Raw genomic sequence first — 16,029 nt, forward strand, 5'->3', positions numbered from 1 at the left:
GCCTAACAGCAGCAGCACGCTAAGTGTGTAGGCACGGTGCAAAACAGGCTGAGCGTGCGTGCACCAGTGTGCGGGGGTGCTGGGAGCGGGTGCACGACAGAAAAGCGACAGCTGACAGGGGAGTCTGAGGCCCGCAGGGCCAGAGCGTCCTGGTACCGAGGGCCACGCGTCCGGCCGCCGGGTTTCCCAGGTTGGGGCTACCACGCCGCCGGCCGACCGGTCTCAGCAGCGCCCCGCCTGGCGGCCGGTGGGGTCGCTGCCGGGAGAGTCGATTTGCTCCGCCTCCGCCGAGCTCGGCTGCCCTCCGCAGCTTCCCCGCCCCGCTCTCGCCCGACCCTCCTCCCTTCCCCCTCCAGGATCGCGATGGACGCGGCCACCCCCCGCTGCTGCCGGCAGCACCGCGCGGGCCTCTGAGCTGCGGGCCTGAGGAGCCGCGTGCCGGGGACCGGACGTGCGCTGGCTGCTGCCGGTCGGGGGAACCTCTCGCTTCCCTGTTACCAGGTCCCCGCGGAGGAAGGGGAGGGACAAGGCGCGGCTTTTCCTGTGCCGCTTGCCCGGCTCGACCTGCGCGGCCTGCGGCTTCCTGGTAACTCGAGGGCCGCGGCCGGGCCTGGCTCTGCCCGCGGCCTGCTCGGAGCTGGACCGGAGCGGTTTGGGACGACAAGCCCGGGTAAGAGCTTGAAGGACGGGGAGGCGGAAGAGCTCAGGCGGTCGGAAGGGCCCGGCCTGGGGGCCGGGATCCCGGATGCCCGGCGGCGTGCGGAGAGCGAGACCCCGGCTCCGGGTGAGGTCGGCTGGGCTGCTTGCCGACTAACCCGCTTAGCCCCTTTGTTCCCCTCCCTCGGCCCTGCCCGTGGCGGGGCCCGGCTTGCTGGAGCCGGAGCCTGGCGTGGCCGAGCCGGAGCCCAAGGCGGGCCCCCCTTGCCCTTGAGAAAGGTTCGCCTCCCCGTCGGGCCAGGGACGTCCCCCCGAGCCTCGAAGTTCCGGGCGCCGCTCCCGAGAGACCCTCCGCCCTGCTCGGCCCGGCGGCCTGCTCTGGGCACTGAGGCTTGCTGCCTCTCCTCCAGAACTTCCCCCTCCTAGACACAGGTAGCTAACTTAGCAGGGTTTGGTGCCAAGAAACCAGAGCGCGGTGCCTGCGCCTCCCGGCGCGGGGCTCGGCAGGGCCCGGAGTATTGGGTCATCCCTCTGGCGCCGCCGTTGGGTGCCCACCGGGACCCGTGGCTGGATTCACACACTTGCAGCTGAGTTACCTGGGATTCAAAGCTGTCCTTCCGTCAGGGAGCCTATGGGCTTTTGTAATGACTTGACTCGTGGGGCTGCTTCTCTATTTTGTATTATAATTTTTTAGCCAACTGCCTCATTCTGTGAGAATGGGGAAAGAGGGCCATAGAGTGGCCTGTATTCGGATCCGTAAGGTGTTAGTCCATTGCATTTACTTTTAGCATTTCTTTTTTAAACTTTTTAAGAGTTGCCAAGACTGCCAGAATTCTTAACCACGCCTTTCTTCATAGATACAACTTGTATCTAATTATTGTTTGTAGGTGGACGTCTTAAGAAGCAGTAGGTAAATTGGGAATTCAGCAGAATTTGTGGAATTGGGAGATCATTTTAAAGCAGAAACTTAATTTGGAGGGGGAGTGGACACAGTGCTTAGAATCTCAAAATACTGAATGTAACACTTATCTGAAGATCAATTTTGGGTGAAGGAGGGGGGAAGAACTTTGTTGGAAAAAAAAAAAAGAACCTTTAGTAAGGTGTTCTTTGCCTTTTGGCACCGACATTGGTGACAGCAGTAGTGGGATCTAAAGTTTGACTGTGTTTGACAGAGACAGCTCTGGTTTCCAGTTAAGTAGCAACCTAATCAGCTTATACTCTAATGCAAAACTGGTTTTTATTTAGTATGATACATGAACTTTAAAGAAATAAAGCTGAAAAACTGCATTAAAGTACTCTCTCAAACATACTTACAAGTCTTTTCTAATTCCTAGGAGAACACCAGGAACATTTGGTTCTAGCTGATGTAAAAAAAAATTTTAAACCCTAGCTGATCAGTCCTGGATATTTAAAGGACTTTTTCTTTTTCCTTTTTTAATTTAAGCAAAGAGGCTTTTAAAAAACCATGGCAGATGTGGATCCTGATACATTGCTGGAGTGGCTGCAGATGGGACAGGGAGATGAAAGGGACATGCAACTAATAGCCCTGGAACAGCTATGCATGCTGCTTTTGATGTCTGACAACGTGGATCGTTGTTTTGAAACGTAAGTACATCCCTTCGTCCTCTTCTTTTGGGGTTGCTGTGGTGACATCTGTTTTCAGCCATTTGCTGACTTCAGTTTGTATAGACTTTTCTCTAGTGAGTTTTAAATTTATCTTTTTAGAAGTGTCTGCAGTTTTGCATTTACACTTTTCTGAGAAATCGACATTGGTAGGTGAAGTAATTCCTGTAATGATAATAGTGATGACACAAATGTGTGTTTGTTGAATGAATAAGAATTAGGGAATACTAAATTTAACCCATAGCTTGCTTGATTCATTTTCAAAATACATTATGAACTGGGAAAATACAAATACTTCTTTAAAGGTACCTGTTTCTGTACCAAGAAATTAACTTGAAATAAACATGATACAGAAGATGATGAACAGTTTTCAGGTGCCCCTTTCTTCATTAGTATTAACTCATATAACATCGTACTTTCCTTAAAGCAAATGATTGCTTTGTAAATTTGAGTTTGGAGGGTATAAATCGGATGTTACTCATAATAGCATATTTTTGAAATGGTAGAAACAGATTTTGAAATTTGGAGTTTAAACAATTTTATTCAGAGGTTTAATGTAGAATTTGTGTGAATTCTACATTAAAGAATTAAAGAATTGTGAAAACGTAAAGAATTCATTACTAGATTGGCTATTAATGCTGTTTTAACTCTTACATGATTACTTGCCTGGTTAGATTAACCATTCTTCTGAATACTTTTACTGTTTATTTTATATTACTTATTTACAATTTTGAATTCTGATAGTTAATGAAAACTCAGATTTCTGTATTTGTTTTGATGCCATTTTGAGATAATTAGAAAATGTTTGAGATGTTGACTTAAAACTTTGTATAATTTTCTTAATTTCTTTGAGGTGGCAATAAAGGCTGTCATAAAATTGACAAAGTATTTTTTTTTCTTTAAGATTATTTATTAGAGAGAGAGTGTGCGCTCGAATCGAGTATGAGTGGGTGGTGGTGGGAGAGAAGCAGAGGGAGAAGCTGAGCAGGGAAACCCATCATGGGGCTTGATCCAAGCCCAGGACCTGGGGATGGTGACCTGAGCCAAAGGCAGCTGCTTAATGGACTGAGCCACGCAGGCGCCTCTAAATTGACAAAGCATTTTTTAATTGTCTTCATTTTTGAATGAATAATTAATGAAGATGAATTAATAAAGTTAATAATTCTTAGTTGTAAATCCCATTAAAACAGTAAAAATCTTAGGATAAAAATCCTTATAAACAAAGTTTCAAATTCACTATTTTTTATTTTTGTTTTCTTTTAAGAGTTTATTTGAATTCAGATTAGTCAACTTGTAGTATAGTACTGGTTTCAAGGGTACAATTTAGTGATTCTTCGCCCAGTTACCCCATCCCCCTACTCCAAGTTACAATTTATTGGTGGCCCACTCATGTCAACTAGTTTTTGTTATTAACAAAACTTTGAATGCATAATAATAACCCCCCTGTTGATACTTATTTTAGCAGGATTCATAGAAAAGTGAAATAGATTTTTGAGTATTCTCAGATTTCATTGGAGGGTCTTCATTACCTAAGAATTACCTTTTTTTTTTTTTTAAAGATTATTTATTTATTTATTTGACAGAGATCACAAGTAGGCAGAGAGGCATGCAGAGAGAGAGGAGGAAGCAGGCTCCCTGCTGAGCAGAGAGCCCAATGCGGGATTCTATCCCAGGACCCTGGAAGGACCTGAGCTGAAGGCAGATGCTTTAACCCACTGAGCCACCCTGGCGCCCCTACTTTGGTTTTTTAAAAGTTATACTTGCTGGGGCGCCTGGTTGGCTTAGTCCGTTAAGTGTCTGTCTTTGGCTCAGGTCATGATTCCAGGGTCCTGGGATGGAGTCCACCATCAGACTCCTTGCTGGGTGGGGAGCCTCCTTCTCCTTCCCCGCTTGCCCTTGCTTGTGCTCACTTTGTGTTCCCTTTGCTCTCTGTGGCTATCTTTGTCTCTTTCTCTCTCTTTCAGATAAATAGGGGCACCTCAGTGGCTCAGTCGTTAAGCATCTGCCTCTGGTTCAGGTCATGATCCTAGCGTCCTGGGATCCTAGCCTCACATCAGGCTCCCTGCTCTCCCTCTACCGCTCCCCTTGTTTGTGTTCCCTCTCTCACTGTGTCTCTCTCTGTTGAATAAATAAATAAAATCTTTAAAAAATAAGAAATTACACTTGCCAATCAAAGTAATGATTGTTTTGTATCTTTACTAAGTACTAATATACAGTAGTTATTTGTAGTGGCATTTAAAAAAGGTGTTACCGGGGCGCCTGGGTGGCTCAGTGGGTTAAGCCGCTGCCTTCGGCTCAGGTCATGATCTCAGGGTCCTGGGATCGAGTCCCGCATCGGGCTCTCTGCTCGGCAGGGAGCCTGCTTCCTCCTCTCTCTCTCTGCCTGCCTCTCTGCCTACTTGTGATCTGTCTCTGTCAAATAAATAAATAAAATCTTAAAAAAAAAAAATAAAAAAGGTGTTACCGATTAAAACAATTTTAAAGGAAATATTTATCTATTTTTACTGATTTTATTTATTTATTAGAGAGAGAATGAGAGAGAGCGAGCATGAGTGGGGGAGGGTCACAGGGAGAAGCAGACTCCTTGCTGAGTAGGGAGCCAGATGTGAGACTCCAGGATCATGAACTGAACCCCCAGGTGTCCTTAAAGGAAATTTTTAAAATAAAAAACATCTGTATATAAAATCCTACCATCCTAACATAACTTGTTCTTTCCATTTTCCCTTCTAGGCTTATTTATATTTGATACAATACAGTGTTACAAAAGATGAAATTAAAGTCGGATATGATTTATATTTTTTATTTACTAAGATAACAAGTCTATTTTCAAATTGGAATGGTTACCCCTATTTCAAGCAGCATACCAGTAATTTGTCTATCAAAAAACAGATCTTTGATTAAATTTGTAATAGTTTTTTAAAAAACGCTTAGTTTGCTCTCTTTGTCCTATGGTCCCCAACAAGGGGACTTGTTTTGAGTCCCTTAAACCAGAGGCAGCTTGGTGAGGTGGAAAGAATGGGCTGTGGCATCAGAGACCTGGGTTCATGTTCTTGGATTCTTGGTCTACTAATCTTAATTTAGCCTTTGAGAGCCTTAGTTTAGTTTCTTTCTGTGTAGAATAGCAGTAGGTTCCTTGGGAGGATTAAAGGAAAGAATGTATATGAAAAGTGATTCGGTTGAAGTGGGCTACCTACTAATACTACATTTCTAATTTTGAATTTTATTTTGGGACTTTATTTTGTGAAGCTGATTGATTTTGGAGAGTCTTTTAAAATTCTTGGCAAGAGTCAAGAAACAGGATGGGGAAAAGCAAGATGATGTGCACATTTTGAATATTGAAATTTGAATTTTTGAAAATTTCTCGTACCAACTTGATTCCTAAGATACTAGCAAACAGTCCTTATTTATATTGAATAAAGCAGAAGATGTCTATGTTCAGATATGTATTTCCCTTATTAGCTTGTATTAATAGTTACATGTCTCTTTAGTTAGGAAAGGCAGATGGTGTGGTAGAATAATGGCCTTTGGGATGGGATAGATTCGGGTTCAGTTTTTGTTAAGATTAAAAGGGATGATAGGGGACGCCTGGGTGGCGCAGTTGGTTGGACGACTGCCTTCGGCTCAGGGCGTGATCCTGGTCCCGGGATCGAGTCCCACATCGGGCTCCCAGCTCCATGGGGAGTCTGCTTCGCTCTCTGACCTTCTCCTCACTCATGCTCTCTCTCACTGTCTCTCTCTCTCAAATAAATAAATAAAATCTTTAAAAAAAAAAAAATAAAAGGGATGATAGATATGAAATCCCTAGCATAGTGCTTTTCACTTAATGGTTAAGTCTTTTCCTTTAGTATAGTATTATATGTGGCTCTCCATTTTTTGAAGAGTCTTGACAGTCTTTTTGAAGTTTAGGAATGTATATTTTCTGTGAAGCTGTGATATTTCCTATTAATGCCTGAACTTACAGGGTAATGCTCTAAAAAATAAAAGTCAAGTTCAAGGTGAGTTTTTGCTTTCATCTGTGATGTTAGTGGGTTAAATTTAATATGTTATAAATTTAATAAGAGTTAAATTTAATGAGTTACAAATGAGTTTGCATTCACATTAACGGGTCATGATCTCGGGGTCCTGGGATCGAGTCCCGCGTCGGGCTCTCTGCTCGGCGGGGAGCCTGCTTCCTCCTCTCTCTCTCTGCCTGCCTCTCTGCCTGCTTGTGATCTCTCTCTGTCAAATAAATAAATAAAATCTTTAAAAAAAAATAGATGATTATTGTACATGTTATTATAAATAGGTAAATCCTGGGCACTTGTAGATCCTGCCTCCTATCTCTTCAGATAGTATAATTTAAAAAGTTCTATTTTGGGGTGCCTGGGTGGCTCAGTGGGTTAAGCCTCTGCTTTCGGCTTGGATCATGGTCTCAGGGTCCTGGGATCGAGCCCTGCATCGGGCTCTCTGCTCAGCGGGGAGCCTGCTTCCCCCACTCTCTCTGCCTACCTGTGATCTTTCTCTCTGTCAAATAAATAAATAAAATCTTTTTTTAAAAAATAAATAAATAAAAGTTCTATTTTCTGGGTAGAATCTAAGATCTGGAAAATGAGATATTAGGGATAGTACTTTTGTTTTATTTTATTTTTAAGATTTTATTTATTGATTAATGAGAGACCGAAATAGAGGCAGAGGGAGAAGCAGACTCCCAAAGGAGTAGGGAGCCTGACTCGGGGCTCGATCCCAGGACTCTGGGATTATGACCTGAGCCAAAGGCAGATGCTTAACTGACTGAGCCACCCAGGCACCCTAGTGATAGTACTTTATAGGTACTAGAAGGCTCTTTTTTTTTTTTTTTTCTTTTTCTTCTTGTTTTTTTTTTTTTTAAGATTTTGTTCATTTATTTGACACAGAGAGAGAGAGATCACAGACAGGCAGACGGTGGGGGGGTGGAGGGGAAGCAGGCTCCCTGCTGAGTAGGGAGCCCAATGCGGGGCTCTATCCCAGCATCCTGAGTTCATGACCTGGGCGGAAGGCAGAGGCTTAACCACTGAGCCACCCAGTTGCCCCTGGCCTTTGAAGAAGTGGTTTTTCCTAGAGTTATAAAGGATGAGTAAGTTTATGGGATGAAGTATGAAGAGGAGGTAGAAGGGTGTTTGAAGAGGAGGCAATGTGCAAAGAATTTGAAGTGGGATAAGTAGGGCATGATTGAGGAACTTAAAGAAAACTAGTGTGACTGGGACAAGGAGTTTGCCGAAGTGCTGCGTAGGAGGTAGGGGCTGGATGGGATGGAGTCTTTTGTATATGAGAAGTAAAGCTTTTGGTTTTATCTTAAGAGCAGTGCAAAGGCAGTGAAATAGTGCAAAAGAGTGACTGATATGATTACATTTGTTTTTTAGAAACATTACCTGCTCTTTTGAGAATAGAATAGATGAGTGAAGAGGACAGAAAGAACAATTTCTTCTAGGCTTTGCCGATTATGGTTGAGCAAGAGGTTTGTAGTAATAGAAGTATGAAGAAGTAGAGAGAGAGAGATTTAAGAAGAAAAATAGAACTTGTTGAATGGATATGAGAGAGTGAGAAAGGAAGTATCATGCATTACTCAGGTTACAATGGATGGTGATGCCATTCAGTGAGAGAGAACACTGGAAGAGGTTTTGAGGGGCTGAGATCATGAGTTTGGAATTTGGCTGGATTCTCATATCTGACTCTGCATTCAGCCTGCTGGATTCTGTTTTGACAGAAATATATGAAAAAAATCATCCTCCACAAATGTGGTTGGAAAAGGGAGGAATGTTGAAGTGATTTTTTTATACATAATTATGAATATTCTTTGATTTGTTACCAAAACTGGACAAGTGATAGTTTCTTAAAGGTTAGTTATAATGTGGATTGTGAATCGTATCAGTGAGCTTCTTGTACTCTGTTACATAAAATTTATTGGTCTCTCTTGTACTTTGAGTGGATTTTTTTTTTTTTTTTGGTCTGTGTTTAAGCTTGTAAAATTGTGCCCTGGTTATGGATTTACTGAGCTATATGATAATCCAAATATTGACATATGTCATTCTACAGTATCACAAACTCATATTTGTTTAATATGAATACTGATCTCTTTTATTTTTTTTTTTTAAGATTTTATTTATTTATTTGACAGAGAGAGAGATCACAAGCATGCAGGGAGGAAGGCAAAGAGGAGAAAGCAGGCTCTACGCAGAGCAGAGACCCCGATGCGGGACTCGATCCCAGGATGCTGGGATCATGACCTGAGCCGAAGGCAGAGGCTTTAACCCACTGAGCCACCTAGGCGCCCCAATATGAATACTGATCTTATCAGAAAAGTTTCAATATTGGGAAGCTGTCTAGCTCATGGTAGCAGATACAAGTTTTCCAAAATTGTCATTTTTGCTTGAAAGCTTTAATGTTATCATTGGCAATAAGTACTGTCAGTTGTTTTCCTTGTAGTGGAAGGCTTACTTTGTTAAATTTTGAGAAATGTTTGCCAGGTTTCCAAGTCTGAATAATCACAGTTTGTCTGAAGTTCTTTAAAGTAAAAATGGTGTTGCATGAAAAAAAGTGTCTGGTTGAGCTCTCCAACAGTTAAACAAGTGCTTTCCCTTGACACAGCCATCATTCTTTAGGAGGCAGAAGTGCTTTATACTCACTTCCTATTACCTGTAGTAGGTTATTAAAAAGACAGGTATTCAGGGATTGTGATGTAGTAAAATTAATAATTTTTTTCCTTCATCCAAGTTATTCTATAGTGAAAGTGCTTCCCGTCCAGCCCCCATGCCAAAGCTTGGCAGTGAAGAATACAGCTACTAGTAGTATAGTTTAGTACCATTGCCTTGATTCATGCTGAAATGCCAGCAGTTTCATCCACCATTGCTTTTGCATCATTAGTGTACATGTCAACACAGGAAGAAAGTGATTCAAAAAGAGAAAGGACAATTGTGTTGAATTGTGGTGAGAGGTCAAGTAGGGTGAAGACTGAAAGCGTCCTTTGGATTCAGCTACATTCTCAAGGACATTGATCTTAATGAGAGCTGAGTGGAGTGGTGGTGAGGGAGAGATTTGAATGGGTCCAGGAATAAGTAGGATATGAAGAAATAGAGCCAGGGAGTGTGGAAAACTTTTTCAAGAAGTTAGATTGGAATGGGGGTATGGGATTTTGTCTTTTAAAGGTCAAAGAGATAGGAGAGAGAATTTCCATAGTGTTCAGGATTCTGAGAAAGTGGGAGAAGATTGGCTTCTGTTAAGACCAGTGCTTTTTAAACTTTAGTGTGCATGATGTGAATCACCTGGGGATCTTGCTAAGCTGCAAATTATGATTCATTTGGTTTGGTGTGCTACCCGATAGTCTGCATTCCTAGTATGCTACCAGATAATGCTGAAGCTGTGGTCAGAAAAATCTTAACGTTTAGGAGTAAAGCTCTGATCTGCTGGTGGGGAGATGGGTTTTATTTTAGGTAGTGAGTTCCTTGTAAAACAGGGCCGATGGGAAGATTAGATACAGATGTTTTGGGTTTGGTGGTTAAAAGTTTGAGGGATTTCTGTCGGATGACCTCTTCTTTCCCTGAAGTAGGAGATTGAAATGAATGATAGTATCTTGGATTGGTATGGGGAAATAATTATAATTTGCTAGTAGCTTGATAATAGATATCCCTCTCTCCAAGCTAACAATAACCAGAGTCATATCTTAAAATATTTTTCATGGTCTTTTCCCCCCAGCTTTATTGAGGTATAAATAAAAAAAAATTGTTTGACTGTACCACTCTATTTTATAAAATCTTTGGGTCTTTACCTAATGGATAAGTTTCAGATGCCCTCAAAGACTTCTCCTGTGTTCTCAAAGTACTACTATGTACATACCACTCGTACTTTTTCTTTTTCTTTTGTCATTTTAAAAAGTATTTATTTGAGAGAGAGCTCATGAGCAAGCATGAACAGAGGGGAGGGGCAGAGGGAGAAGCAGACTCCCCACTGAGCGGGGAGTTGGTGTGTTTAGGGTTCCATCCTAGGACCCTTGGATCATGAACTGAGCTGAAGGCAGCCACTCAACTGACGGAGCCACCCAGGCAGGCTTACTTTTTTTCTTCCTATTGCTAAGCATAGAGTTTGGCATAGAATAGCTAATAACCACATAGTGAACAAAATGAAGTTATTTATATTGTGCTTGCTTTTCATTTATGCCTAAAGAAAGTATTTTTGGGATCATGAAATTGGTTGAGAAGCATATAAAAAGAGGAGCATTGTATTCTTCTCTGTAGTACAAACAGTGACAGAATCAATATATATATATTTTCCCTATCCCCCTGCCTTTATGTACCTGCTTTGTCCATCTTAACTTCTGTTTTCTTCTACCCCATGGCAGAGTAATAGGGAAGTGAAATTACTTTTTTTTTTGATAAGCCCTACAGCTGATCCTTCCTTGGATAGGGAATGTTCATTATTTCAAATACATATAATACTAAAAAGTTAAGTAATTTCTGTTTACACAAATCAACTATTGTTTATGTACTTCTTTTCAATGGGCAGCAGAAAGAAGTGTTAGAAGATGAGAACCATTCTCTGTAAGGGAGCTCATAGATAATGATCTTCAGTGAGCTTTTGTTAAGTTTACCAAAGTGTCTTTCACCTTAAAATACTTTTTTTTAATAGATTTTATTTATTAATTTGACAGAGAGAGACACAGTGAGAATGGGAACACAAGCAGGGGAAGTGAGAGAGGGAGAAGCAGGCTTCCTGCTGAGCAGGGAGCCTGATGCAGGGCTCAATCCCAGGACCCTGGAATCATGACCTGAGCTGAAGGCAGACGCTTAATGACTGAGCCACCCAGGTGCCCCTCACCTTAAAATATTAAAAAAAACAAAACACATATTCTTGTTTGTAGCTGTAAACAATGTATGTTTTGCATACTTGTTGACTGTGCCATGAGACCTTTTAGTTCCTTAGGGCCCAGCACTGTCTTATTCATCTTTGTATCCTACCTTCCAATACCTAGCACAGTACTTGGCATAAAAAAGTACTATCTGTTCAGTAGATACTTACTTAATGAATTGCAGTCAGATTTGTGTGTGTGTTTTAATTGGAGAAAAGCAAGTCTGCATATTGGAATTTATTCCTTTTCCTTTGAGAAGGAAGGCCATAATTTTCAACTGCAATGCCAGGAGTTATTTTTAGTTAAGCAATACACGGAGAGTCAACGCTGGGAGCAGGGACAAAAATAAAAGATGAGGAGCACCTGGGTGACTCAGTGGGTTAAGCCTCTGCCTTTGGCTCAGGTCATGATCTCAGGGTCCTGGAATAGAGCCCTGCATTGGGCTCTCTGTTCAGCAGAAAGCCTGCTTCCTACTCTCTCTTTGCCTGCCTCTCTGCCAACTTGTGATCTCTCTCTCTCTCTCTCTCTGTTAAACAAATAAATAAAATCGAGGTGCCTGGGTGGCTGGTGTGTTAAGCCTCTGCCTTCCGCCCAGGTCATGATCTCGGGGTCCTGGGATCGAGCCCCACATTGGGCTCTCTGCTCAGCAGGGAGCCTGCTCCCCCCACCCTTTCTGCCTGCCTCTTTGCCTGTTTGTGATCTGTGTCTGTCAAACAAATAAATAAAAATATTTTAAAAATAAATAAATAAATAAACAAATCTCTTTTTAAAAAAGGTTAAATTTTATATTATAAATCTTCAGAAATCTTGGCCCAAGTCCAAGCAATACAGTCTAGAAGAAGGGTAGGATAGTTACAGTATAAAAACTATTACAGTTCCCAAGGAAATTATTTATCTTTGGAACCTCATGAAGCCTTTTGTTCTCATTTTTTTGTTTGTTTGTTTTAAGATTTTATTTATTTATTTGAGAGAGAAAGAGTGAGCGATAGAGAGCAGGGACAGAGGGAGAGGGAGAGGAGAAGCAGGTTCCCTGCTTAGCAGGGATCCTGACGCAGGGCTTGATTTGAGGACTCAGGGATCATGATGTGAGCCAAAGGCAGATGCTTAACCAACTAAGCCACTCAGATGCCCCATTCTTGCTTTAAGTTACTTACTCTGCTTTCATCAGAGAAAGATTCTGTTGTCATTGCAGGTAGCATTTCCTAATTAGGCTATTTTTAGGTCTATAAACTGGTATTAGGTCTATAAACTGGTGTAGTACTAGGTTTAATTATATAAAAATAATTTCTACCCATAATGTGAGAGATAAATCTTCAACAAATTTAAAAGTTTGAAAAGCTCTTTAATTATAAATAAAAGTTTGTACCATGGATGTATACTTTTAGCACTATTCAGAGAGTGCTGTGATTATGATATGCATGATACTAATTTTTTTTCTTAAATTTATTTAAATTACACACAGTAAAGTTCGGAGTTTTGACAAATGCAAAGTCACGTTAACTACCACCACCACCACAATTGAAATTCAGCACAGTTCTAACGTCCCAAAACATTCCCTAGAGCTGTCCTTTGAAGTTAAATCCTTCCCCAACTCCAGTGCTTGACAACCAGTGAGTGGTCTGTTCTTTGATGCTATAATTTTGACTTTACCAGAATGTTGTATAAGTAGAATCTCATATACATTGTGTAGTGTTTTGAGTCCGGCTTCATAAGTGTAGTATATTGCATTGAGAGTCATCTGTGTTGCTGTGTGTATAATAAATAGGTCCTTCCTTTTAATATCTGTGTAGTACCATTTTATGGTTGTACCCCACAGATTTATCCATTTACCTCTTGAAAGACAATTGGCTTTGCAGTTTTGGTGATTATTACCAGAGTTGCTATAAACATTAGTATATAGATTTCTGTGTAAATATGTATTTTCATTTCTTCTGCAATTGTTAGAGAAAAGTCTGACGGGGTACCTGGGTGGCTCAGTCTTTAAGCGTCTGCTTTCTGCTCAGGTCATAATCCCAGAGTCCTGGGATTGAGCCTTGCATGGGGCTCCCTGCTGGGTGGAAAGCCTGCTTCTCCCACTCCCCCTGCGTCTGTTCTCTCTCTTGCTGTGTTTCTCTCTGTCAAATAAATAAAATCATTACCAAAAAAAAAAAAAAATCACCGCAAAATTAAAAAAAAAAAAAAAAGGGAAAAATCTGACAAGTTGGAGAATTTGGCAAACTGACCTCAAAATTTATATGGAAATGCAAAGGACCTACATTAGCCAAAACAACTTTGATTAGAGGACTAATAATATCATACTTAAATTCCTGTTATATTGGTGCAGTAATCAAAACGTTGTGGTATTGATGTAAAGCAAAATGGATTGATGAAATGGAGCAGAGAGTCAGAAATAGATTGACATACCGGATACCTTATTTCAACAAAGGCAGTTCAATGGAAAAGAATAGTATTATTTTATGGTGCTGGAACAATTGGTGTCCATGTGGAAAAAAGAAAAAATTAACTGTGACTAATGTACCACACCATATATAGAAATAAAATGAATCATAGACCTTAATGAAGAACCTAAAACTATAAGACCTCTAGAAGAAAACATAGGAGATATCCTTGTGACCCTAGGTTAGTCAAATATTTCTTAAGTAAATACCAAAAGCACAACCCATAAGAGAATAAATTGGTATGTTTGAAGGTTTTTATAACTGTTTGTGTAATAGAGGACTGTTTAAGTTACTTAATTCTTTGTGGGTTTTTTTTTTTTTAAGATTTTATTCATTTATTTGAGAGAGAGGGAGAGGCAGAGATAGTGAGAGAAAGCGTAAGTGGGGAGGAGAGGGAGAAGCAGGCTCCTCCCTGAGCAGGGAGCATGATGTGGGGCTTGATCCCAGGACCCTGGAATCATGACCTGAGCAAAAGGCAGACGCTTAACTCACTGAGCCACCCAGATGGCCCTAAGTTACTTAATTCTTGAGTGAAGTTTAGTAGAATTGGGCTAACTAATGTGAATTAGAATTTGTGGGCATAGAGTTGTTTGCAATATTCCTTTTTATCCTTAGGTGTTTGTACACTGTGTTGGGATAATCTTATTTTTCATCTTCATACTGGCAATTTTTATGTTTTGATCAATCTGGCTAAATATTTATCAGTTTTATTAATCTTAATAAAGAAGTGACTTTTGGTTTAATTCATTTTTTATTTTTCTGCTTTAAGTTTTATTGATTTCTGCTCTTAATTCCTTCTGCATTGGTTTGAGATTTAATTTGCTCTTTTTTTTCTAGTTCTTAGATGGAAGCTCAGGTTACTGATTTGAGACCTTGTCTAATATAAGCATTTAATACTATAAATATCTCTTTTCTGCTTTAGTTGATGTTATGTATTTATTTTAATTTGGTTCAGAATACTTAAAAATTTTGTTTGGCAGTTTCTTTTTGACCCTTGTGTTATTTAGAGGTGTGTTGCTTAATTTAGAGATATTTAGGATTTTCCAGGTATTTTTGTGGCACTATTGTGGTTAGAGAATATACTTTATATTATTTTAATTATTTTAAATCTATTAAGGTTTGTTTTACCACCCATGATATGGTCTATTTTTGGTGACACATCCACATGCACATCAGAAGAATGTATGTTTTGCTCTCTTTGGGAGGAATGTCTGTAAGTGTGAAATTAGGTCAGGTTGATTGATAGTGGTGTCCAGTCTATATCCTTGTTGATTTTCTGTCTATTTGTTTTATAGGTTATTGAAAGAGAGGTGTTGAAGTCGCCAAGTGTAATTGTAGATTTATCTATTTCTTTTCACTTATCTCAGTTTTTCATGTATTTTGAAGCCTTGTTAGGTGCCTTTAAAAGGATTGTTGGGAAATTTTATTTTCTTTATCGTTATGAAAACTCTGTTTTTTTTTTTTTAAAAGATTTTATTAATTTATTTGACAGAGAGAGATCACAAGCAGGCAGAGAGGCAGGCAGAGAGAGAGAGGAGGAAGCAGGCTCCCTGCTGAGCAGAGAGCCTGATGCGGGACTCGATCCCAGGACCCTGAGATCATGACCCGAGCCGAGGCAGCGGCTTAACCCACTGAGCCACCCAGGCGCCCCGAAAACTCTGTTTTTATCTCTGGTAATTTTCCACGTTCTGAAGTTTATTTTGTTTTACATAACTATAGTCACTTAAGCTCACTTGCTTGCTTGTTTTCTTGTTTTTTCTCTTTTCTTTCTTTCTTTCTTTTTTTTTTCCCCCCAAGATTTTATTTATTTATTTGAGAGAGACTCACAATGAGAGAGGGAACACAAGCAGGGGGAGTGGTAGAGGGAGAAGTAGACTCCCCACTGAGCAGGGAGCCTGATACAGAGCTTGATCCTAGGACCCTGGGATCGTGACCTGAGCCAAAGGCATACACTTAATGAGTAAGCTACCCACGTGCCCCAAGATTTTATTTTTAAGTAATCTCTGTACCCGACATGGGGCTCAAATTCACAACCCTGGGGGTGCCTGGGTGGCTCAGTGTGTTAAGCCGCTGCCTTCGGCTCAGGTCATGATTTCGGGGTCCTGGGATTGAGTCCCACATCGGGCTCTCTGCTCAGCGGGGAGCCTGCTTCCCTCTCTCTCTCTCTGCCTGCCTCTCCATCTGCTTGTGGTTTCTCTCTGTCAAATAAATAAATGAAGTTTTTTAAAAAAAAAAAAAATTCACAACCCTGAGATCAAGAGTTCCATGTTCCACTAAATGAGCCAGCCTGGTGCCCTTCTAGCTTTCTTTTGATAGTGTTTATTTGATCTTTTCCATCCTTTAAGTTTTAACCAATGTATGTTATTATATGTAATGTGGGTTTCTCGTAGACAGTACATGGTTAGCTTGTGTTTTTTTTAATCCAACCTGGTTGTCTTCCTTTAATCCAACCAG

At 40.8% G+C, this 16,029-nt stretch overlaps 1 protein-coding gene across 5 annotated transcripts in view; it reads left to right on the forward strand.

The window, feature by feature from the left end:
• Positions 1-370: 370 nt before the first annotated feature.
• The window catches only part of HECTD1 (HECT domain E3 ubiquitin protein ligase 1), a 96,000-nt gene continuing 80,341 nt past the window's right edge, over positions 371-16,029 (forward strand). For 4 of the 5 annotated variants that reach the window (XM_044230492.1, XM_044230493.1, XM_044230494.1 and 1 more), the window contains exons 1-2: positions 371-670; positions 2,102-2,262. In XM_044230492.1, coding sequence (XP_044086427.1) covers positions 2,123-2,262 — 140 coding nt within the window. In that variant the 5' untranslated portion in view covers positions 371-670; positions 2,102-2,122. The remainder of the gene's footprint in view (positions 671-2,101; positions 2,263-16,029) is intronic. The other variant, XM_044230497.1, reaches the window with a different exon arrangement.

Source organism: Neovison vison, chromosome 13, assembly GCF_020171115.1.
Source record: "Neovison vison isolate M4711 chromosome 13, ASM_NN_V1, whole genome shotgun sequence".
Classification (NCBI taxonomy): domain Eukaryota; kingdom Metazoa; phylum Chordata; class Mammalia; order Carnivora; family Mustelidae; genus Neogale; species Neogale vison.